Raw genomic sequence first — 27,015 nt, forward strand, 5'->3', positions numbered from 1 at the left:
TTTACTCTTTTAAAAAATCAAAGTACTCTCTTACAGCAGCCTATAATAATTCTTTTGTAAAATCACACCTCATTTACTGACTACAAAAATTTGAGACCTTTTGTGAGACATTTTATTTAGAACACCTGTTAGTCTCTGTTTATTAATACTTATTTTCCTAACCTCAAAATGTGGCAATAAAACTAAGAAATTAACCTTAAGCAAATTCTCATGCTTCAAGGCAATTATTTTTCCATTTGCATCAACGGTATTTTCAGTTTCACACTTTTGTACTGTTGCCAGAACTATGGAACGGATTTAAAAACACAAAGGAACAAAATCCGAATAATAATTTAAAAGAATGGAAAAAGGAATATCTAATTGCAATTTCTTTACTGGCGATTTGGGGCTCTTAAATATCCTTTTTTATTCCTGTGTTGCATAAAATAAGGACATAAGGTACTTTATTACCTGTCCCTAAGAAACAGGGTGTCAGTTTTATAAACCCTCTGAAATTACTTTTTTTGGAAAGCAAACTTTCACAATATTTTGAAAGAAATTTACAAACCTCTGAATGTTCATCTCTTTCATCTATAAGTCTTCTCAGATGTAATGCCATATTTTTCAAGAGTGGCTCTATTTCCTCCTGAGACATATCAGTCACTTCCATCCATTGCAGATCAAACACATTTTCCTGATTATGGGTTACCTTTAGGAGAGTAATGAAAATAAATAATTTTTTAAAATGGTTAATACTTAAAAACTGATTTCATTTTAGTACAATATTAGCTCAAATGTCACATATCCCATATCATAAAAATAAAAAGTAAATACAATGCCTAAAGAAGACTTGATAAAAAAGCTAATACAAAGAATTCTTTTTACTAAATATAATCCTTAAATAAAAAATCTATATTTCTTTTCCTGTCAGCTAAAAAGCAAAACACTTAATTCAGCCATTAATAATGGAAGGTAATATTGGAATGTTTGATAACTGCTTTAATGAAATCAACTGAATTTTTCTTTAGCTAAGACTAAATTGTGCTGGATTCAAAAGCAAAAGTTTTTTAATCCTGTAGGATATATGTTACTGCATTTTTAGACTTGAAAAGCTACATCTTTATAGATTCTATAGATGACACTGTTCCAGAACCTTAGGAGAAAAGGACTACCAACATAAAGATTTTTTAAAAATGGAAAACTTATATAAATGAAATACTTATTTCTTGCTTTCCATTTCACACTGTGATTCTAATACTCTGCTTTGACTTTCACAAGAAACCATAAAATTAATCATAAAAAAGAACCACTTTCATGAATGATGGCAAATTTAGTAACTTGTAATACTTAGCATTTATTCAAAATAAAATACAAACTACAAAGCTAGCATAAACAAACATATATAAGGGGAAACTTCAAAAAAAACACACCCTGTATCTTGAGGAGTACTAATATGCTTACTGTTGACAACATTATTACTGACAAGAAAGCTGGGTGCTATGAACACGAACAAAGAGACAAGACCATATACAGAACACAGGTTACTCAAATAGAGAATTATTTTAAACACTACTAATTTTTACTATTTAAAAATTCTCTCTTTTCTTTGTTCTCTTTCTAATCAACATGTAAAATTTAACATGATACAGTTCGAAAAAGTCCTCTTAAGGACACAAGATTAAAGCTCAAGACCAGACGCAGAAATTAAAATCCATCTGTCAACTATATCAATTATTTAATATTGTACAATATGTCCTACATTTAAGTTCTTATAAGGATGTTAAAATCACTAATGTGTTATAACTCAAGTAATACCTTCAATAAGTATTATACTGTGTTCATTTATTCAGAAGAAAATCACTGGAATGACTTAGTACTTGGGTTATCATCTTACTTCACTTTAGTTTTGAATCACAGGCAGTGATCCACTTTCTGCTGCTTCTATTTACTATATTGTTCATTCTGTACTGTCTAACAAAGACATACACCTGATTCCTCAGACACATTCTACCTGGGGTCCCTATGGATAAAGGCAACAGTACATTGTAGTTAGTTAGCACTGTTTATGAGGATTTAAGAAACTAGCTCTAGTATATGTGCTGCTGAAGGAAGCACAAGAAACCAGCTCTAAAGAGAAGACAATCTGTATAACATCAGGGTTCATCCATATCTGACCTTGATTTGTTCCTGCTTATCACAGGACTTCAAGTATTTGGGAACATATAACACACCACAAGCTTCATAAAAATTAGTATATAAAAACTGTATATAGATTATTACCTCCTGAATATGTGCGGCAACTGCTGCTTTTGTATCAAAATCTAAACCTTGAATTCTTTCAATAAATTCTTCTTTCTTCTGACACTAAAAGAAATGAATAAAACCATCATTCACATTTTATGGGATATAGTCCTTAATATGTTATAAAAAACTAAAAACTCACCGGGCCAAAAAGCTTGGCTGTGTTTTGAACAGTACAATGAGGGGTTTGTTGGTTTTGCATTTAAATGGTATAATATACTCACTTAATAAAAAATAACAATTCAGAAATATTTATTTAAAAAGCACGGCACTAAAAACCCATACTATTTTTATGCTGTAAATTTCTAAAGTGGGAACCATTACACAACCCATCTGAGGTCAGTACAATATTATTATGCTAGCTTTACAAACAGAAAAGTAAAGAATCAAGAACTTGTTTCAGGGAGGATAAGTTACTTGCCAAAAAACACAGTGAGTCAGTGGCAGAATTCGGAATACAGCCAAAAAGCTCAGTCAGTCTTTGGCTATCATCAAACAAAAAAGCCTTTCTTCTTGGGGAAAAAAAAATTGTAAGCAATTTTTACTTCAAGCTTACAATCCATTCTCACATCTTCATACTATCAATCCTAATAAAAGAAACCTACTTTTGTGGCCCAGTTCAACAGTTATAAGGTAATACAATAAATATTTGATATGTTTCTAAAATAACATAAAGTTACCAGTGGCAAAATTTACTAATGTGTATATATAATACACATGTATCAAATGGAATAAATGCAGTAAAAATTTACTATGTACTCTTAAAAATCTTCATATAAATTAAAAATATTATGATGTAAATCTAATATTTTTCTTTCCATTCAGTATTGGGTTACAGTTTAATATGCATCTTAATATCACTGCCTCCTGTCTACATCTCTTAAACTACAATCCAACTGCTAGTATGACTGTATTCTTGCAGCTACCAAATGAGAAGTGCATACAAAATAGACAGCACTGCCTTGTCTAGCTTAGCTGGATCTCCTGGGTCAATTACCAAACTACTAGTGAAGAGAATATACTCACAAAAACAAAAATTTTTTCTTAGATCATTAAGAAACTTAGCAAGGTTCTGATTTATACTCTACATATTCATTATATCAAATTGTAACATTCTACTTCTATTGCCTACAATTTAACTTAACTCATTCCCATCATTGCCAAAAGTTGTGTCCCGTAAAAACAAATTAGAATGACATAATAAAATTATGGGGCACCTGAGTGGCTCAGCAGATTAAGCCTCTGACTCTCGATTTCCACTCAGGTCATGATCTTACAGTTTGTGAGATGAAGGGTTCTGTGCTGAAAAAATGGAGCTGTTTGGGATTCTCTCTCTCTCCCTCTCTCTCTGTCCCTCACCCTTACCTACACACTCACTTGTGTGCTCTCTCTTAAAAATAAATAAACCTTGAATTTATTGGAAATGTACAATTTCTAGCTGTGACTAGGAAATCAGAGTTTTGGGGTAATGGGATAAAAACTAGTCATTTTAAAAACAAGATTTTTTTAATCTAGTAAATAATATCTGATAGGTCTAGTGAGAACAATTAAGTGACTTTCTGATAGTACATTTGTAGTATATTTAACTAACTTTTTAGGTATGGTATGCCCAACTTTAAATTTAATGCTTCCAAAGAGGTTGACCTATATACAGTTTTTGACCAAATGATCATATAAAATTGTCAGGGTTATGATAACTATGGCTCACTGAAGGGTCCCCCATGTCATATCTTTGTCTGCCTTCAACACATACACCTCCCTTTTCTAAGCTCTATAGCCATCATTTCTTTATTTATACAATATTTAAGAGCTTATCCTTTAACATAGTCTCAACACAAATCAATGAGAATTCTTCTTTTACTCTTAAAATACCCACAGTTTCTACTAAAGCTCATCTTGATTCAAACTCCAGAAGTTTTAAGAATTCTAAACCTATGCTTCATAAATAGGTTAGGCTTTCCTAAAGAATGACAGTTATAGGATCTTGAGGGAGAGAAAACGGAAAGACTATGAAGATGGAAAAGAGAATGAGAGAAGATACAACTCTAAAGTTGAATTATCAGACCAAATGTTTTATTTAAGTGTTGTCCAATACAGCAATGACTAGCTACTATGTGGCTACTGAATACCAAAATGTAGCTAATGCAAATAAGAAATTGAAATTTTCATTTTAGGGGTGCCTGTGTGACTCAGTCAGGTCAGGTCATGATCTCACGGTTTGTGAGTTCTGAGCCCTGCATCGGGCTCTGTGCGGACAGCTCAGAGCCTGGAGACTGCTTCAAATCCTGTGTCTCCTCTCTTACCCTCCCCCTGCTCATGCTCTGTCTCTCCCTCTCAAAAATAAACACTAACAACTTTTTTAAAAAGAATTTTCATCTTACTTAAAGGTAATTAATTTTAATTTAAATTGCCACATGTAGCTTACAGTGGCTACTGTACTGACAGCCCACTTCCAGAGCATAAAGAAGTATAGTGGTGGGGCTCCTGTTGGTTAAGCATCTGACTTCGGCTCAGGTCATGATCTCATGGTTCTTGAGTTGAAGTCCAGCATCTGGCTCTGTGCTGACAGAACTAGAAGCTATGTATTATTTCCCCAGAATGTAATGGAATAATTAATGTTCTAAAATGCTAATTTTTAAGATGCTTTACAGATAACTGGTAGGAAAGCATAAGATTGTAGCCCCCAACTGTTTTTGACCAAGTTCAAAAACAGTTTTCTGAACCAAATCTGAGTCTTATAATTGCTTATGAAGGCATACATCAAGGCCAAAATTTTAATTCCAACCACAGAGTTCACCTCTGTTTCCACTGTCAAATTTAGTAACCAGCAATAACCAAATATAACCAGGAGTTACAAACAAATTTATGCTGTTGCTATGTTATTTAAATTTACATAACATTCATCAATAGTGGGTATGTTTAAAAGCAAATAAAGTATTCAAGGCTGTAAATAATTAAGGCTGTGTTTGTAATTTAGGATCTGATGACCAAATTAGAATAGCAATGACTACAAACAATGTATGTCCTTAATATTTAAACCATTATGAAGTAAACACCTGTATATTACACAGCATGAAATTTTAATAACATGCAATGTGTAAGTATATAGCTCCCAAGCAGTCAGCTCTAAAAACCACACTCTCTTGGATATACAATTTCTGGCATACTATGTAAAAAATTACTCATGGTCACAATATTTACATGTTTACAAATAAATTCATTCCACAAATAATTGAGATAGTTTAATACTGTAATCACTCATCCAAAAAATGGGTGATTAAAAGAAAAATCAGCATAGAGAAACAGGTTTTGAAGTCAGACAAGAGCTTAATCTTAACTCTTTTGGTCTGATGGAAATATGAATCTAGAGCAACCATCTTCATTTGTCAGGTTCAGTTCCAGTTTACACTGCAATTGTTAACAGTACCCTTTCCTACTCTCACAAACGTCTTCATCTGGGTAACTTACATATCACCTGACCTAAACACCAATCTCCTTATGTAAAGAAAGAAATTACAATAAAACCTATATGAAGAATCATACCTGAAAGAAAGTAGGCATTCAATAAATCACAGCCTGCTCTTATTATTATAGTCAATTATCAAAAGGGCAATATAATAATAACCCAGATTCCTAAATAACGTTTTTCATAATTTCTGCCTCTTTGTCATTAATCCTTTTTCTTCTATAGCACACATACATAAATACATATATTATAAAGATATTTGGGAAAAGTTTTTAAGAGTACCCTTAAGAGAATCTGAAAAACCTGGGGTTTTTCGAAGCCTCAGAATTAAAACTTTATATATAGGTTTTAAACAATACATCTATCTGATAATATAACTGAAGAGAGTTGGGGAGAGAGAGGGACAGAAAACCTGAGAGACTACTGAATACTGAAAATGAACCAAACCAAGGGTTGAAGGGGAAGGGGGAGGAGGGGAAAAGAGGTGGTGGTAATGGAGGAGGGCACTTGTGGGGAAGAGCACTGGGTGTTGTATGGAAACCAATTTGGCAATAAACTATTTATAAAAAAAATACATCATAAATATTTTCAGGTCACTAAACATTCTTACTAACAATTGCATAATCTACTCTCTTGTGACATTATTACTCATGTAACAAGTCTCTGATTTTTTTTTTAAATGTAGGATTTTTCTTTTAACGTTTATTTATTTTTGAGAGACAGACAGATCATGAGCGGGAGAGGAGCAGAGAGAGAGGGAGACACAGAATCCGAAGCAGGCTCCAGGTTCCGATTTGTCAGCACAGAGCCTGACGCAGGGCTCAAACTCACAAACTGCGAGATCATGACCTGAGCTGAAGTCAGACGCTTAACTGACTGAGCCACCCAGGTGCCCCAACAAGTCTCTGATTTTTAAACATGTAGGTTATTCCCAGTTTTTCCTCAATGATAATCTGGTAAAAACAAAAAAAAATGAAGTTTGAAATAAAGTAACAGAGTGTTTTTCTTCAAAATCTCTTTAGTGGGTCATAGTTATTTAAAAGTTCCTAATGGAGACTTTGAAAAGCAGCTGTCCATCTTTAAGTCTTTCAAAAACTACAACCTGAAAAAACATATAAAGAAGTCATTAAGAGGAAAATAGGAAGAAATATTTTAACTTACCTGAACTGCACAACCCAGTAAAAGTAAAAGCAACTTTTTAACTTCTTCTGTGCCTTGTTCTGAAATAAAAATGATTGCTAAGTACTGCATTTTACTTTAGTTAACTCTCTTTCTTACACTGGTAGAATTCATTCCAAACTTAATATTCACAACAACTTGAATTCAAAAAAGCAGCTCTGTGTGCACAATGTGGTAATAGCAGAAGAAATGAGCAAGGATGTCCATTTTGAAGGGTTACAGTACAGACAAAACGGGCATTAATGTTCTATGCAATAAAGTGTGCTAATTATAAATCCACTAGTTTTCCATAAGTTATTATACCGCACCAGTATACTAAATGAAGAACTGATATAGGGACAGGCCACAAATTCAGCCAAAATGGTTCCTAATAGGTCTGGCTTCTTTTAGGTCTTTTAATGTTCTCTTTCTAAAGTATGTGTTTTATATGATCCATCTGCCTATAAAACTTAAATGGCTTTATACTCTGTAGACTCATAAGTATCAAAACCTTAAATGTTACAGCAAGGCTGGTAAAAATGAACATATATAATAAGCTGGATAAAATTAACGGTCTGTAACAGAACTGGATAGTACATTTGTTGTCCAGCAGCACTCAATTCAGTACTCAATTCTCAAAACATACAGTAGCTGACGAAAGAAAGAAAAGAGAAAAGAGAAAAGAAGGAAGGAAGGAAGGAAGGAAGGAAGGAAGGAAGGAAGGAAGGAAAGCAAGCAAGCAAGCAAGCAAGAAAGAAAGAAAGAAAGGGAAAGAAAGAAGGAAGGAAGGAAGGAAGGAAGGAAGGAAGGAAAGAAAGAAAGAAAAAGAGCGAGCCAGTCAGACACTTCTTTGGGCCAGAATTTCACCATCAGGCCAATCAGTCCATAATAAAGTCCAAATCTTCTTTTCAAACATTTCCTCCTCCTCTCCAGGAAACAACCTACTTTCTTAGCCACACCTAATCACCCCTCCTGAAATATACACATCTACACTCCTCTGCCTTCACTTCTGTGACTCCCTCTGCTTGTCTTTCTTCCGTACACATCCCTCTAGTGAGCTACTTACTAATCAGGATCTTAGGCACTGCTCTAACATCTCTGCGCAGTCTTCCCTGACCAAACCACCTGCCAGTGGTCCCCAACCCTCTCTAATCTGTCAAATGTAAGAATAATGGCTCCATATTTCATATGCCTTAATACTTTTACAGACTTCTATTTTGTATTAATTATAACATGATTTCCCAGTCATCTGTGCATCTCTCACCAACACAAGATTCTGCAGAGTACAGACCATTTTCTTTATATTCCTGGTTTCTATAATTTCGCAGGTAATTACTAAATGCATGTGAAACTGAAAATAATTCCATTTTACATATAATTTTTTTCATTTTCTAATTTGTATAATCCAATATCCCAGAATATCTCTCAAGACTATCTAAACTCCTGATTCACCTCACCTAAGTGGTAATTTCCTCAGGAAAAGCAGCTGCTTGATTTTAGTTTTTATCTTGGCTTTATTTTTGTTTATTTTGAATGAGAAAGAAGATGGGGTTTGGAGAAGATACACTTGGCGTTGAGTTACAGATAGCCTGAAAAGTAAGTCCGCTGTTGAATTTGTTAGTAGTTACTAATTTCCCTAGTTGTTCAAAAATTAAAACTCTGAACAGGTCACATTTAAAACCTGGCAAAGGGCAGAAACTTCTGAAGAAAATAATTTAAATGACCTAAGAAAACTACTTCTCATCTTTCAATTTAGACGTAGTTTAACATAGGGGCACCTGGGTGGCTCAGTTGGTTAAGCAGCCAACTGCTGCTCAGGTCATGATCTCACAGTTTATGGATTTGAGCCCTGCATCAGGCTCTGTGCTGACAGCTCAGAGCCTGGAGCCTGCTCCAGATTCTGTGTCCCTCTCTCTCTGCCCCTCCTCCACTCCTGCTTTGTCTCTCTCTCTCTGTCTCTCTCTCAAGATTAAATATTGGGGAAAAAAAAAAAGAAAGAGTTTAATATAAACTACAACATTAAATCAGTAAAATCTTAGATTCAAACAGCTCTGGCACTGATAGTAAATGTATAAATGTATGAAAACAAACTGAGAAATTACTTAAAAATCACTTCTTTTCTAAGATTATGTTCCTTTAATACTATACCTACATTACCTTCTATACTTGTTTATAAGGAGATACTAAAAATCATTACAGAAAAGTATCAGTTTTATAGAGTTAAAACACCACTGACCTTAACATAGAACATATGTCTGATCCCTCCTACACATTACATGTTTTCTAAGTTTATTTTCTCTCTATAAAATGGATTATCACCTCTGACTTTACCTAGAGTCATGAAAAACCTATTCATATACATAAGCAAGATCTTGATAGGCGTTATAGACCTATACAAACTTAAGACTATCACCTTATGCTAATTTTAATACTTACCAGAAAAAGGATTTTTGCCAATGATTAAGACATTTGGCAATGACATCATGATCAACTGTTGCAAAGTCTCCTGTAAAAAGATACCCCAAAGATTGTTACATAGGTAATGCTGATGAGATAATTAATCAATAAGCTGTAACTTATAATTTGTGAACTTCTCTGTGGATATGCTATGCTGCAAATAAAAAGCTTTTTAAAAAGGTGAAAAAACTTATCCAAGGTCTTAAAAAGACTTCTAAGATCTTAAACTTTGTGTAACTTTAAATTAATGAATTAAGTAACTAAAACATTAGTATCAGCCAGACTTAATATATCAAATACCTACACAATTAAGTGTCCAAGTGGAACAAGTCTAATATTTATTATTTGGAAACTTGACTTTTAGGTGTCAGATGATGATTTAAAGATGATTAACATTCCTCAATAAATGATCAAGCATGTGTACTCTTTTTGGTCTTTTGATATTTCTCTTTAAGGGAATTAAAAACCTCTATTAAAATTAATGAAGTTATGGAGTGCCTGGGTGCCTCAGTCAGCTGAGAGAGTTCAACTTCTGCTCAGGTCATGATCTCATGGTTTGTGGGTTCAAGCCCCACGTCGGACTCTGTGCTGACAGCTTGGAGCCTGGAGCCTGCTTCAGATTCTGTATCTCCCTCTCTCTCTGCCCCTTTCCTGTTCACACTCCGTCTCTCTCTCTCAAAAACAAATAAACATTTAAAAAAATTAAGAATGCTAGTTACTTCATTAAAAATTGTGTCTTAAGATCATTTCATGCAAGTGAGCTCTTCTTCAGTGAATCATTATTTCTCTCCTCTATCTACAACAGATGTTTTAGTTTGATTTCTGTCAAATTTTCAGTGACAAGAATACATACACATTCTGATAGTACAGGATGATTCAGAAAGAATTGAATGCTATCGAATTACTCATTTTAGTTAATACATCAACTATGCATCTTCCATTTTTACTACCCTTTTTTTAAGGAAATGAAGGAACAGTTTGTCTGTCATTTCTATCACTAACAATGACATGCTACAATGAGATTGGAATGAATCAGACTGCAGGACGATAGGTAGCCCATGATATGACTGAATCTTTGCAAGATTATAGAAACAATTGTAAATGTCCTTATGATTTGGCTTTTGCTCTATATTCAGACATAGCTAGTTACTGAGGAATATGTTTTTTAAAGTGTTGAATTCTTTCTGAATCATTCTTTACTTAATACTGTGATAAGGGAGCAAATATCATGAAAAGTTAACTTGTATTGCTTTTTTAAAATATGTAATTCTAGATTCCATAAAGTATTTTCCCATAGCCAGTATGTGACATGTACCAGAGGTTCATTAGAATTAACCTTTTATCTATAATTCTTTATAGATAATGTATTAGAAAGTTTCAAAACATTTTCTTCAGTGTTATATTTACTAGCTCTTTAACAAGCTACTACCAAAACATGTATATATGTTATTTTTTCATGTTTAGTTATTTATTTTTGAGAGAGAGACAGCGTGCACATGCATGCAAGTGGGTAAAGGGCAGAGAGGAAATCCCAAGCAGGCTCCATCTTCACTGTCAGTGCAGAGTCCAACGTGGGGCTCAAACCCATGAACTGTGGGATCATGACCTAAGCTGAAGCTGGACACCTGGCTGAGCCACCTACGTACCCCCAAACATGCATACATTTAAAGAAAAAGCACATACTCAGTATGTGTGTAATGTCAGATAAATAATTAAGAATAAGTGTCAAAAACTGCTAGAATCATTTACTACAAAGACTGAGTCTGGTTATTTAATAAATAAAATTTCCAGTTCAGAGCAAGTTACCTGAAGATGAAATATGCTATTAGAGAAGTATGTAACAGCTAAATGGACTTAAATAAATTTCTAATATTCTAACTTTTAGTTTCCTTGCCTTGAAGCAAAATTTTCAGGACTATGTGTATATATATTTAAAAGAAATCATAAATAAGAGATGCATAAAAAAAAAAAGCAATCACTGTTCTCTCTCTATCCCATTTAGGAGAGATGGTCTAAGAACAAAGAACATTCAAATTAAGTATCATTAAAAAGAGGTATTAAATTTTAAGAGATCCCGAATTATTAGGAAAAAGCTTTATCTCAGTTTCAAGATAAAGGATAATTCTCATTTACACCACTTGGTTTGGGATAACATAAGTGGAAACTGATATATCATACTAGAAAACATCAACTTAGATTTTCAACATAATTTATTATATCAATTTGTTATGCAACATTCTATGCTGGTACAATGTTACAAGGAAACTGCCCAGGCCAATAGTAATCTTCAATACGTTCCACTACCTCACTCTTCTACCCTCTTCCTGAGCTGTCTCTTCATTCTCTGCTACTCTGTTACCCCATGCCTCATGCTAACTTGGTCTCTTCAAAAAGATAAAAGCAACCTCATAGATCCTTTCACTACATGGTATCATCAATGACCTAATGTGTTTGACTTTCATTCCATGCAATTCTAGTAGGTGGATGATGCAATTGCTACAAAGAACTGCTATATCCAAAACTTACCTCCATATGTCTGAAAATGTACTTTAGTATAGTGGAATCTGACACCTAGTGCAGCATACTCTGATAGAGTACAATTGGAATGTCTAGGCTTAAATGTCAGCTCCATGACTTTCTGTGTATGTGACTTTTGTTGGGAAGCCCAGGAAATAAAACAAAAGTATAAAGTTATTTTAATGATGGTTATGAAATATTAGTTAATGGGCGAAAATCTACCTTTTACTTTATTTCCAAGTATTAATTTTGTTATGTCTGAAAGTGGTAATATTAGGTAAGGCAGCTAAAAACTACACAAACTTTAAAAACCCAATTATTCTAAAACCTCTATTTGGCTCTGTGCATTCTTTGGAAGATTCTAGCTACATTTTGTAAAAATTCCTATTTCCCTATTTTAATCTTATAAGTAACACTGAAAAGTACACAAAACATGAAAGATATCAGAGGCTAAAAAAAACCTGATTGCTATTGTTGAAGCTCTATTATATCATCCTCAGATTTCACCTAGTTCTGAAGATGTTAATCATTAAGGTGCTAAAGAAGTGGAAAAATAATACATAGTTGAGCCCAAGATAAATATGACTGTAAGTAGGAGGAACAGATTAATTGAAGAGTTAAGATTGATATCATACATGTATACAAATTAGTGAAGACAGTTCACTGTTAGAAAATGGTAAGAAAAGGGGACCCTGGGTGGCTCAGTTAAGCATCTGACTTCGGCTCAGGTCATGATCTCATAGTTTGCAGGCTCGGGCCCACTTTGGGCTCTGTGCTGACAGCACGGAACCTGGAGCCTGCTTTGGATTTTGTGTCTCCCTCTCTCTCTGCCCCTCTCCTGCCCATGCTCTGTCTCTCAAAAATAAGTAAACATTAAAAACTTTTTTAGGGACACCTGAGTGGCTCAGTCGGTTGAGTGTCTGACTTTGGCTCAGGTCATGATCTCACAGTTTGTGGGTTCGAGCCCCGTATCAGGCTCTGTTCTGAGAGCTCAGAGCCTGGAGCCTGCTTCTAATTCTGTGTGTCCCTCTCGCTCTGCCCCTCCCCTGCTCATGATCTGTCTCTCAAAAATAAATAAATGTTAAAAAAAATTTTTTTTTAATTTTTTACAAAGCAAAGTGGTAAGAAACATAAAAAAATGTATATAGAGAGAATTTCAGCAATACAACAGTAAGAAGTTGTATTGAGAAAATCAGGGCAGTTACTCATTCAACAAATATTTACTGTGTGTTTATTACCTGTCAGACATTATTCTAGAAAATGGAAATACAGCAGCAAACAAACAAAATTCTATGCTCTCATGGAATTTTAGAAGGGGTAGACAGAAAATAAGTAAATGATTTTGATGATAAGTGCTAAGGATAAAAAGAAAGCAGGGAATGAGAAGGTGTACTAGAGACTGTGCTCTGTTTCACAAAACAGGGAGAAATCCCATCCTCGTACAAAAATAGTCTGGAGAACATGAATACTTAATAAAAAGACCAAATAAGAAGGAACTGGGAAAGATTCCATTAAAAGGAAAATAGCAGTAAAAGGTGCTTTGGTAGATACAAGTAATTTTATTCCCAGTACTTTCTGACTTACAGCTTTTCTATAAAAAATGGTATATTAACTATATTTTTAGTTGACCATCTAAACTAAAGACTATCAACTTTATTGATATACAAGCTTCTCTGAACTAAAGTTCATACTGCTGAACCATTGTAAGAAAGACTATATCATGTTTGTGTTAACACAGACAGTATTTAGTTAATCTTTAAAGATAACTTGAACTACGGAGTACCTGGGTGGTTCAGTCAGTTAAGCATCTGATTCTTCATTTCAGTCCAGGTCATAATTTCATGTTTTGTGAGACTGAGCCCCATGCTGGGCTCTGTACTGACAGCACTGAGCTTGCTCGGCGTTCTCTCTCTTCCTCTCTCTCTCTTCCCCACCCCATTCATGCTCGTGCATACTCTTTCTCAAAATAAGTAAACTTAAAAAATCTAAGTCCATTTAAGAAAAAAAGACAACTTCTTTCTAGAAGTTATCCAGAAACTACCTTCACAGTAAGAGGTTAAACAACACTTCTGGCAAAGGTCTGGGCTCATCTTCCTTTCATGAATTACACACTGAGTAAAATGCTGTCACTAAAACTGCACATTACTATAGTACTAAAGATAAGTTTCAAAGATTTCTAAAACATAAGAGTCTCTTCTTTAAGACTTATGATGTAGGGGCAATCTAGGGGATGATTCTGTGTGTCTCTCTCTGCCCCCCCCTTCATGCTCTGTCTCTCTCTCTCTCAAAAATGAATAACATTAAAAAAAAGATTTATGAACTAATTTAAAAATTCAAACATAATTACATTTATTGTAATATTCATATTTATACTTTTATCTGTGTTACTAGTGAAAAGAATTAAGACTTATTTTACCATATTTTAGTAGTCTATAAAAATATAAATGAATGTCATTAAAAGGAAAGAACATCTGGGGCACCTGGATGGCTCAGTTGGTTGGGATGCCAACTTTGGCTCAGGTCATGATCTTGTGGTTCGTGGGTTCAAGCCCTGCGTCGGGCTCTGTGCTGACAGTTCGGAGCCTGGAGCCTGCTATAGGTTCTGTCTCTCTCTCTCTCTCTACTCCCCCCCCCCACTTGTGCTCTGTCTCTCTCTCCAAAATAAACATTTAAAAAGTTTTTTTAAATATCTGTTAAAAAAAAAAAGAATATCTGACCAAAAAGTAAAAAATATGATATCAAGTATGTGTTGTATAAAAAAAAACAAAGAGTCTCATCTCCTTGGCTACTATATTTTATTAATAATCCAAATACTATTATAACATATTAAACAAAAACCTTAAAAAGTACCAGCTTTATCTGGCAACTAGATTAATGGTACCAGACCATTTTGTTTTTAATATTAATGACATTAACCATGCAAAAACTTACCAATAAATTTAAATTTCCTAAGAGTAAAGTATTCTTTTCTTTCTGAGTTTTGAATGTTTCAGCTTATTATTTTAATGGTGGTTGAGGAACTACCTTGCTTCTATGGTACTTATTTAAACTGCAGACAGAATAGTCAAGACAAACATTAGCTGCTGACAGAATTCTAAATATAGACTAAGATTTTACTAGTAAACTGGGTCTCTGATAATCAAATTCACTATTTATTCACAGGAATAAAAATAACTTTTTTTAAAAAGTCAAAGAGCATAGATAATTAATTTTACATAATAGCTATAGTGTACTTATTTCTGACTTGAAAATTTTAAATATTTATTTGCAAGACAAAAATACTTGCCATATATGATCAAGTGATTATGTGGAAAGGTCTGAACTGCCACTTAAACATGAAGAAGTGCAGGTTCAATAAATTTCTTATAATCTATTCTTACCCGTTCTTCCTCTCAAGACCTCTTATATTACTCCTTCATTGTTCTTATTTATCACAATCAAAATTGTTTTCTTTAGTTATTTGTCTATTATCCCTCTAATAAAACTGTTAAATTCCATGAGATGAGGGAATGGTTTGTGTTCACCACTGTAGCCCCAATGCCTTGGCATTCAGAAACAAGTAGCAGAACAGATAGGAAATCAGAATGACACGAGAATTCTTACTGAGCTTGTACATACTCTAAATCATTAAAATGAAAAAAAAGAATAATACTGACAAATTTATCTATCATTAATTCCTTCCACTCACAATCATCTCAGGGTATTCTGTCAATTTTCTTTTCTCCCTGGGAATCCCTTCTGCAAGATGACCCTGATTCTTACCAACCCATTAAAAAAAAATGGAGACACACATCAGTGAAATTTTAAGTTACCCAAATTCACTTTCCTTTTGTGAATCAGAACAACCATAATATGTGAAAATATTTTACTCAATACTTTATGAGGAGTATATGAGATATAAATAAATATTTTTTGGCAGGTTTAAAAAATTTCAGGGAAAATTTTGATTTTTCCAAAGATAGGTAATTTAACAGGTGAAAAGACCTGCACTGATTTAGACTTTAACTTGAAAGCTGTCTTATATTAAACCAGGCTATGTGTGTCTTGGTTATATATATGAGGGGGAAATATTAGCAAATCAATTAATTGTGTAAATAAGACAGTTGGTCTATTCCTGAAGACAGTTTAGAAGTGTCTTGGGGGTGCCTGGGTAGCTCAGTAGGTTAAGTGTCCAACTGTTGATCGTGGTTTGGGACATGATCTCATGGATCATGGGATCGAGCCCTGCATCAGGCTCTGTGCTGACAGCGTGGAGACCGTTTGGGATTCTCTGTCTCCCTCTCTGCTCCTTCCCTGCCTGCTCTCAATCTCTCTCTCTCTCACACAAGATAAATAAGTATTTAAAGAAATGTTTAGAAGGGTCTTGGAAACATTCTATCTAAGAATATGAAGCACTAGGTTGATGGCAGAAATGGTTTGGTAAACTAGTTCTAGAGGAATAACACAAAGGAGTAATACAAGTAGAGTTTCAATCTTCAGTAATCTTTTGTGTTTTAAGTATCTGAAACGATACTGACAAAATGTTAAGATATTCACTCACATCTAACCCTAAGTTAGTCCACTGGTATTCAAAAGTAGATTAATAAAGAGAAAAGAATATATTACTGGTCATCCAGCAAGTGTTAATGAAATATTTACAGATGTGTAAATTTTAAAAATATTGTCGACTCAAGACAGGTCAGAATGTTAATAATAAAATCACCTGGCATTATAAACATTTGGGTTTCTCAATTTTGGCACTATGAACATTTGGGTTGGATAATTCTTACTTTTAGGAAACTGTGCTATGCATTGTAGGATACTTAGCTGCATTCCTAGCTTCTACCCACTAAATATAGTAGTATTCCCATGTGTAAGAACCAAAAATGTCTCTAATTACTGCCAAATGTCCTTCGGGGGATAAAGCACCCTCCACTGAAGACCACTTATTTAAACTGTTGAACTGATGGATTTCACAATTTTATCCTTCCCAAATTCTTGGTGACTACAACATCATTATATTAACATGATTACTAAAAAAGTATTTTCAACATGTGGCTTTAGGCAGGAGGAAGACAAAGAACAAGACAGCAGTAGTTTAATAAAAAACAAATAGTACTTCATGCTACAACACGAATGACCCTTGAAATCATTATGCTAGGTAAAAGAAGTCAGTAACAAAAGACCACATAGTATACAATTCCATTCTTATGAAATGCCCAAAATAGGCAAATATACAGAGACAAAAATAGATTTTAGCAATGGCCTAACGCTGGGATAGGGGTAGGGGTAGTGATAATGGTGGTGGTGGTATGTGTGTGTACAGGATAGGGAAAATAGGAGTAACACTTTTAGACATAGGGTTTCTTTCTGGGGTGACAAAATGGTTCTAAAACTGGTTGTACTGATGCCTGTACAACTCCCTAAATATACTAAAAACCGCTGAGTGGGACATTTTAAATGATTTAATAATACAGTATATGAAATATATCTAAACAAAGCTACTTAGAAAATAAAAGCACACAATGCAGAATTAGGTTACACTGACAACTGATTTAAGATTCTGATCAGAAATCCCTTTGCCTTCCACGAGTTTCACTGAAATTTTCAAGGCAAACTTCCATCTCCCTGAAGATAATGTAAAACCAAAAATCTAGCATTGTTTTAAAGAACAAAACTGAGGACTGTCAAAATAAGCCACTGAATCACTTAATCTAGTAATTTGTTTCATATCTGAAAATATCAAACAACATTATAAGACAAAATAGATGTATCATAAAACCTAACTTACTCATATCAACTGGAGAAAAATGACAGCTGGAATATTGGCAAGTAATAAACAAAAGTTTATAAAAAATCTAGCAGAGACTTATTTCTGATAACAAAGAGTACTAGATATTAGAAAGGAAGGGAGGAATCCAAAAATGCTAGATAATTTTTAAAAATTTCTTTCAAAATAACTGAGCCCAAAGAAAATAAATAATCCTCAGTTAAAAGATAAAACAGAACAAAACAAAAAAACTGAACCCCACAAAGGAAGACAAAAAAAACAAGCTGTTTTTCTTTGCCTTTGGTAGAGATTGAAGAGGGTTATTTCCCTTAGGATTTGTAATACTGTAGCACCAGCTTTAAAAAAAAAAAAAAGGAAACACATAAACATAATTTACATACACACAAATGCAGAGAAAAAGATCTGGACATACACATATTCAGATGCTAATAGTGGTACTCTGCAGGCATTAGAAGTATGTTTGTATTTTTTGGTCATTTTTTCTAGTTTTGTGTAGTATACAAGAATTGCTTCTAAAATAATATAGAGCTGCTTAAAATAAAATAAATGTTTCTGGGATGATTGCACAAATACAACAAATCCTCTCTGGAGCAATACATCTTTGGTCCAGACACAAAAGTATTCCCACAGATAAATCCCCTCCCACCCAAAATAAGGTCACAATTTACAGACACACACACACCACTGCCACTGCTGCCACCACCACAAGAAACAGCAAGCTGAAAACAAAAGGCAGATTCAGATTCCCACAGATCTGACTTTAGATTTTGGAATTATCAGGCATAAACACTAAAATAGAATTTTTTTAATTTTGGAAGAAATAAAGGAATTAAAAAATGATTAATAACAAAATGAAAAGGCAAAGATAAAAAGAACCAAACAGAACTTCACAAAGGAAGGATATAATTATTGAGTCAAAAATTAATCAGTGGGTTATAACAGAAGATCTGACACACAGGAGAGGCAAATTAGCAACCTGGAGAGACAGTCAGAATGCAGTAAAAGATTGATAAGGTAAAACAAAGTTTAATGAACATGGAAGATAGACTAACAAAGTTTAATAAACATGTAATAGAAATATCTGAAGGATATCAGACTAATATAACAAGAAAGAGACATCAGAAGAGACAATATTAGCAACCAGGAGATAAAAAGTTTATCCTAAGAACAAAAATTAGATTAACAGTTGACTTCTCTAGAAGTAAAAGGAATCCCGAGATAGAAGAATAAAATCTGTAAAACACAGAGAAAAGTAATTGTTAAAGAACTGCATACCCAATAAAAAGATCTTTCAAGAACAAGGGTAAAATAAAGGCATTCCTGGACAAAGAAACATTAAGAAACTTTACCATTAACAAGGCCTCTCTAAATAAATATTTAAAGATGTACTTCAGTAAGAAAATAATATCAATAGAATTCTGAGGTACAAAAGAAAACCATGAGAGGGGGATAAAAAAAGGAAAAGGAAAACAAATAGTTTGATCTAAAGGAACACTGATGGTATTTATTTAACAGTACTTTCAGTATCTAATTTATGGGTTTTTTAAAAAAGAAGTAAAACACAAGACAAGAACAGCTTAAATGTCATAAAGGGGAATAAATGGAGTTGAAGCACTCTACATCATAGAACTATTACGTAAGAGTAAAAATCTGATTAATTTTGGCCTTTTTTGCTAGGTAAGGTAAGAATAAAAGGTGGCCTGTAAAAAAAAAAAAAGAGGTAGGGTAAAAAAAAAAAATTAAAACCAGTAGAAAAAAAAAATATGTGGAAACACTTATAAATGTTATAATTCACAATAATTAAAAATTTTAAAATTCAATTGTATTCAATCACATAGCTTTCAACTGTATAAAGGAAAACTTGACAAATCTTATCATCATAAAGGGAGACTTCAACTTATCTTAATAACTGATAGATCAAGAGACAAAATTAATCAGGCTATGAAAGTAATCAGGCTATGAAAATCTGAAAAATGCAATTAACAAGCTTGCTCTGATTCTGCACCCAAACAACTGGAGAATACCGATCTCTCTGAAGCACACATCAAACTTTGTTTGTTTATCTATTTATTTATTTATTGAAAGACAGAGAAAGACAGTGCGAGCAGGGGAGCATCAGAGAGAGAGAGAGAGGGAGACACAGAATCTGAAGCAGGCTCCAGGCTCTGAGCTAGCTGTCAGCACACAGCCCGACACGGGGCTTGAAACCACGAACTGTGAGATCATGACCTGAGCCGAAGCCAGACGTTTAACCGACTGAGCCAACCAGGCACCCCACATCAAACTTTAATAAAATGTGACAACATAGTAGGTCAAGCCAAGTAATTATTAACAAATGTCAAAGAATCAGTATCATAAAAACCATTTTCTCTGACCAAAAATCAAAACCAAAAAAGTTTGCATGAAAAATACCACATGTTCAGAAATCTAATGGCATACTTCTAAATATCTTACGTGGAATAAGAAATCACAACAAAAATGAGAAAATGCAAAAAATAAGTATTTTAAAGAATACAACATCCTAAAATTTGTGTAATGCACCTCTGGTGATTTGTAGAGGTACACTGATAGCCTGAAGAATGCTCATATTTAAACTCTGTACTATGCATCTAATTTAAGTTTAAACAAGGACAATAAAAAGTACACTTTTCAAAGGCATAATTCAAGTAGGCTAACAAAGTGTTGTACTATGCAAGCTCTCAAAAACTGGGAACTGGTTTTAAAACTTCATAAAATAATTATTTTTTAAATTAGGTAATATGAAGCATTTGCTTGTATCTTTAATATTGTAGAAAAAACGAATTATGTCAATACTACTCATTCTCCAGCAAATAAACCAGTATCTGGCACATAATAATTAGCGTTTAGTATATTCTAGGTAAATGATACTCACCTTTTGTTATTATACAAAAAATATGAATACATAAGCATTAATTATTATGCTAAATGAAAAAAAAGGACCACTTACCTGGTAATAAAATTTTATCTGTCTCACCAAAATGGAAAGATTATGAATTCTAAGTGATGCATCATTGTTGACTTTTTTATTTACTCTCTGACTCTCCGATTTAGGATTGCTGTAAGAAATTTTAAAAAATACTTTAAAATTATACTGAAATATACTTATCAACCTAGATGACTGAATATAACCACATTAAAAAATGTGTATCCATCTGTATTAACAGAGATGACCCAAAGGACAGATATTGTGTTTTGTGCTTCTAATTAATATAAATGCATCTGTATTTCTAAGACAGTGGCAAAATAAAACTGAAATATGTTAGATAGTCCTCTTCATTCTCATTTCGTTTCTCCATCTTCCTGGGATAAATAACCTCTTACAACTTTCCAATATATTTATTCCCATTACCCAAAATATATCTATTTAAATCAAGACTGTGGGACGCCAGGGTGGCTCAGTCAGTTAAGCATCCAACTTCAGTCCAGGTCATAATCTCACAGTGCATGGATTTGAGCCCCGCGTAGGGCTCTGTGCTGACAGCTTAGAGGCTGGAGCTGCTTAGAAATCTGTCTCCCTCTCTCTCTACCCCTTAACCGCTCACGCTCTGTTTCTCTTTCTCTCTCTGTGTCTCTCAAAAATAAATATTAAAGAAAATTTTAAAATAAAAATAAAGATTGTAAAATATGAGCTACTAACCAAGAAATGGTATATCTCCTCACTGGATAATGGGGACTATGTTTGAGCAGCCACTGTCCCACAGAAATTGAAGAATGCAGTTATGACACAGGTTAATATTTTAATATTAGGTAAACTATATTGATTCAATGAAAGCAAATGGTTGAAGGATTCTGAGGTAGCATAAACTGATAGGAAAAAAAGCTAGATCATGGTAGACTATGGTTAAGAATGAGAAACTCAATCACACCAAAAGCAAAGGCAATACAAGTAAAAATACACAAGTATGACTATATAAAACTAAAAAGCTTATGCACAGCAAAGGAAATCATCAACAAAATGAAAAGTCAACATAGAATGAAAGAAAGTATTTTTAAATCATTTATCTGATAAGGGGTTAATAACCAAAATACATTAAAAACTCATACAACTCAACAAAAAACAAAACAGTCTGATTTTAAAATGGGCAGAGGAACTGAATAGACGTTTTCCTTTAAAAGATCTACAAATGGCTAACATGTACGTACATGAAAAGGTACTCAACATCACTAATTAAAAAAACAAACCAAAACCATAATGAAGAATCACTTCATGTCTGTTAAAATGGCTACATCAAAAACATAAGTAATAACGAAGGTTTTGGCAAGGATGTGGAAGAAAGGGAACTCTTATGCACGGTAGTTAGAAATATAAATTGTTGCAACCACTATGGAGGTTCATCAAAAAATTAAAAATAGAACTACTATAGGGGCACCTGGGTGGCTCAGTCAGTTAAGTGTCCGACTTCAGCTCAGGTAATGATCTCATGATCTGTGGGTTCAAGCCCCACTTTGGGTTCTGGGCTGACAGCTCAGAGCCTGGAGTCTGCTTTGGATTCTGCCTCTGTCTCTCTCTCTGCCCCTCCCCTACTTGTACTTTGTCTCTGTCTCAAAACTAAATAAACCAACAACAAAAAAAAATAGAACTACCATATAATCCAGCAACCCCACTTCTCAATATATATGCCAAAGGAAATGAAAACAGAATCTTGAAAAGATATCTCCATGTTCACTGCAGTATTATTTCCAATAGCCAACACAGGAAGACAACCTAACTGTCCATCAATAGATAAATGCATAAAGATGTGAGAGACACACACATACCTTGTATATGTATTAAAATTATTACTCATCCAAGAGAAAAGAAATCCTGCCACTCCAAACAGTCAAATGGGTTTTGAGGGCATTATGTTAAGTGAAATAAGCCAAACAGACAAATACGTTCTTTTTAAAATAGGAAATTCAGGTGATGGCACTAGAACAGAAGAGTAAGTTCAGGCCTGAACATAAGCATGTAAGAACTAGTTCCTCATTAGGGCAAAGAGGTCAGGCTGGATAAAGACATGGCAAAGTGAAATGGCAGACAATAAATCAGGACTCTGGTTGCAAGAGCTGAATCCATAATATCAAAGCAGGAACCTAAGTAGTTGTTGGGACAGAAGACTCTCCTACGATTATGCCTTTAACTACAGCACCTCTACAGAAGAACGCAGAGAAGAAATTGATGGCTATACAATAAAGAATAGGAACTGAATAGAAACCTCTCATTCCTTAATCATTCCTTTTTTTACCCAGTCCATTATAATCCTATTGCCTTCAATTTCTTCCCCAGACAGATTAGACTCTATAGTGCTATATTTTAGTAATTCTCAAACTTTTAGGCTCCTAACTTTTCACTATATTTACTGTAACATAAATTAAAACTGAGAAGACATCACAGCTATTTACTTAAGTAATTTTTTAAAATAATAAATTACCAGCTAAAAAATATCAAACCAAAAAATTAATAAGAATAGCATTGTTTTACTATTTTTATACATCTCTTTATTTATATAATTTACTGTGAAGTTAGCTAACATAGTGTATACAGTGTGCTCTTGGCTCCAGGAATAGACTCCCATGATTCATCACTTACATACAACACCCAGTGCTCATCCCCCCAACTGCCATCCTCAAGGCCCATCACCCATTTTCCCCCCACCTCCTCCCACCCCCTCCCCCATCAATCTTCAATTTGTTCTCTGTATTTAAAAGTCTCTTATGGTTTGCCTCCCTCTCTGTAACTATTTTTTTCTTTCCCTTCCCCAATGGTCTTCTGTAAGGCTTCTCAAATTCCACATATGAATGAAAACATATGATATCTGTCTTTCTCTGACTTACTTCACATAGCATAACACCCTCTAGTTCCAACCACAATGTTGCAAATGGCAAAATTTCTTTCTTTTTCACTGCCAAGTGATATTCCCTTGTATACATAAATCACATCTCCTTTATCCATTCATCAATTGATAGATATCTGGGCTCCATAATTTGGCTATTGTTGATAGTGCTGCTATAAACATTGGGGTACATGTGCTCTCTATAAATCAGCACTCCTATATCCTTTGGATAAGTTCTTAGTAGTGCTATTGCTGAGTTGTAGGGTAACTCCATTTTTAATTTTTTGAAAAACCTTCACACTGTTTTCCATGGTGGGGCACCAGTTTGCATTCCCACCAAATGTTCTCCTTTCCCACATCCTTGCCAACATCTGTTGTTTCTTGAGTTAGTTTTAGCCACTCTGACTGGTGTGAGGTGATATATTAATGTGGTTTTGATTAGTACTTCCCTGGTGATAAGTGATGTTGAGCATCTTTTCATGTGTCTGTCAGTTATTTGGATGGCTTCTTTGGTAAAGTGTCTATTCATGTCTTCTGCCCATTTCTTTACTGAATTATGTTTTTCAGGTATTTAGTTTGATAAGTTCTTATAGATTTTGGATACTAACCCTTTATCCAATATGTTGTTTGCAAATATCTTCTCATTCCATTGGTTGCCTTTTAGTTTTCTTGATTGTTTCCTTTGCAGTGCAGCAGCTTTTTATCTTGACTGGGTCCCAACAGTTCATTTTTGCTTTTATTTCCCTTGCCTTTGGAGATGGGTCAAGTAAGAAGTTGCCTCAGCCGAGCTCAGAGGTTGTGCCTGTTTTTTCCTCTAGGATTTTAATGGGTTTCCTGTCTCACATGTAGGTCTGCCAACCATTTTGAATTTATTTTTGTGTTTGGTGTAAGAAAGTGGTCCACTTTCATTCTTCTGCATGCTGCTGTCCAGTTCTCCCAGCACCATATACAAGAGAGACTGGCTTTTTTCCACTGGATACTATTTCCTGCTTTGTCGAAGATTAGTTGGCCATATTTGTGGGTCTGATTCTGGGTTCTCTATTCCATTGGTCTATGCGTCTGTGTTTATGCCAATACCATACTGTGTTGATGATTATAGCTTTGTAGTACAGGCTAAAGCCTGGGATTGTGATGCCCCCAACTCTGATTTTCTTTTTCAACATTACTTTGGCTATCTGGGGTCTTTTGTGGTTCCATACAAATTTTGGGATTGTTTGTTCTAGCTCTGAGAAGAATGCTGGTGCTATTTTGACTAAGATTGCACTGAATGTATAGATTGCTTTGGGTAGTATCGACATTTTAACAATATTTATTCTTCCAATCCATGAGCATGGAATGTTCTGCCATTTGGGTCTTCTTTGATGTCTTTCAAAAGCTTTCTATAGTTTTTAGCATACAGATCTTCTTACCTCTTTGGTCAGGTTTATTCCTAAGTATTTTATGGTTCTTGGTTTACACATCTCTTTAGTATCTATTTTAAATTTTAAAAATGGGCTTGTTCATCTTCTGCATTCATCTATTGTTTGTGGTATTTTGGTTCACGTACATGAAGAAAATTTAACCTTACCCAGATATTTGCCCTGAAATAAAGCAATAATTCTCATAGGAGAACCTATGGAACCCCTGAGAGGATCCTCAAACCATACTCTGAAAATACTGCTTTATTGCAACTATTATCTTGCAAGCACTCCCAATATATTGATCCTTTGTCATGTGACCAAACTCACAATGTCAATCCCCAACAGTGGATCAGTTCAACCACATTCAATGAGATTGCTCACAACACTAGATGAACAACCAAAATAAGCTGCATATCAAATAGGATGGAACAGCTAGTACTAAACTTGCCCTCTTGCCATAAAGAACTACTAAACTGGACAAAATACAAAACACTTGTCTGACTTTGAACAGCAGGTAATACAAGGATATAATCCCTAGTAGGGCTCTCTTTAGTAGTGAGGCACTTTCCAGAATGAGGTATCAGGAGGGGAAGTCCAAGTTTCACTGAACTTGAGGACACAAACCTTAAAGTTCAAGGAAACTGGAGTAACTAACATTTTCAGAAAATGATACTAAAGACAAGGGAGCTATTCTAATATCCTTAAGATTTTGGCTCAATACTAAGGTATGCACGTGTACTCTAAATTCCACAAGACTGAGCAAAAGACAACTAGAGGAATACTGCAAACTAAGTAACACCCAAAGCTCAGTTAAGTGCACAGAAAAATTCAAGATCTGATCAGCCAGAGTGAAAAAGAAACCTTGAATAAACATCCACAGCATTTAGTAAAGACCTCAGAAAACTGTCTTAGATGTAGGACTAGTCTAGGGATACCTGGGTGGCTCAGTTGGTTGGGCGGCTAACTTATTTTCAGCACAGGTAGTGAACTCACAGTTTCTTGGGTTCAAGCCCCGTATTGGGCTCTGTGCTGGCAATGCAGAGCCTGGGATTCTCACTTTCTCCCTCTGCCCACCCGCTACTTGTCTGTCGTTGTCTCTCTCTAAATAAATACACTTAAAAAAAAAAAGGGGTAGGATTAACCTAGCAATTAAGTAAAAGCTATTCCAGAACTTCCCCAACAAAGCTTATAAAAAAAGCCTTGAAAGGATCAAGCTGATTGCAAACAATTTGACAATCTGCCAACACAAAATTCATCACTCCTTAAAGGATAAGATCCAGATACTCCATAATATAACGATCAAAATATCCTATCTACAATAAAAAATTACTAGATATGCAGAAAAGGAAAAAAATTATTCATGGCCCGGAAGGAAAAATGGAAAGAGTCAGCAGAAACAGACCCAGAAATCAAACAGATCAGGAAAAGAGCAGACAAGGACTTTTAAAAAGCCATTATAAATACAGTGGACCCTTGAACAACATGGGGATTAGAGGTGCTGACCCCTTGGCACAGCCAAAAATCCACATATAACTTCTGATTCCCCCCAAACTTAACTACTAATAGCCTACTATTGATCAGAGCCTTACCAATAACATAAAAGTCAAATGACACATATTTTGTGTGTGTGTGTGTATATATATACTGTATTACAATAAGCTAGAAGAAAAAAGAGAATTATAAGAGAAAATATGTTTACAGTACTGTACTGTATTTGTGGAAAATACCTGTGTATAAGTGGACCCACGCAGTTCAAACCTGTGTTATTCAAGGTCAACTGTACACTGAAGGACTTAAAAAAAAAAACATTAACATGTGGAGAGAAATGGAAACTACTCAAAAAGAAAAAAACCAAATGGAACTTCTAAAGCTAAAGAAATTTCTAAAAAATAAAAAATATATACTGTATCTGAATTGAAAAATTCATTACACGTATTTAATAGTAGATAGGAAACTGGAACAAAAGATTAATGAACCCAAAGACACAATAAAAAAAAAAATCCATACACAGAGAGAGAGAAAAAAGAAAAAACAGACTGAAAAGAATGGAGTCTAAGTGATTTATGGGGCAATATCAAACTTAAAACAAAAGTTGCATAGACATCTAGTCTTTTTCCTAAACTTCCTGAGAAT

General features: G+C 34.3%; 1 protein-coding gene across 6 annotated transcripts in view; it reads right to left on the reverse strand.

Moving 5' to 3' along the window:
* CCDC88A (coiled-coil domain containing 88A) overlaps window positions 1-27,015 on the reverse strand; it is a 130,923-nt gene that overhangs the window by 82,309 nt on the left and 21,599 nt on the right. For all 6 annotated transcript variants that reach the window (XM_029937382.1, XM_029937383.1, XM_029937381.1 and 3 more), the window contains exons 3-7: window positions 20,617-20,725; window positions 9,341-9,410; window positions 6,908-6,966; window positions 2,260-2,343; window positions 548-688 (exon numbers count right to left, since the gene is read on the reverse strand). In XM_029937382.1, the coding sequence (XP_029793242.1) occupies window positions 548-688; window positions 2,260-2,343; window positions 6,908-6,966; window positions 9,341-9,410; window positions 20,617-20,725 (463 nt within the window). The remainder of the gene's footprint in view (window positions 1-547; window positions 689-2,259; window positions 2,344-6,907; window positions 6,967-9,340; window positions 9,411-20,616; window positions 20,726-27,015) is intronic.

Source organism: Suricata suricatta, chromosome 4, assembly GCF_006229205.1.
Source record: "Suricata suricatta isolate VVHF042 chromosome 4, meerkat_22Aug2017_6uvM2_HiC, whole genome shotgun sequence".
In the NCBI taxonomy this organism is placed as follows: domain Eukaryota; kingdom Metazoa; phylum Chordata; class Mammalia; order Carnivora; family Herpestidae; genus Suricata; species Suricata suricatta.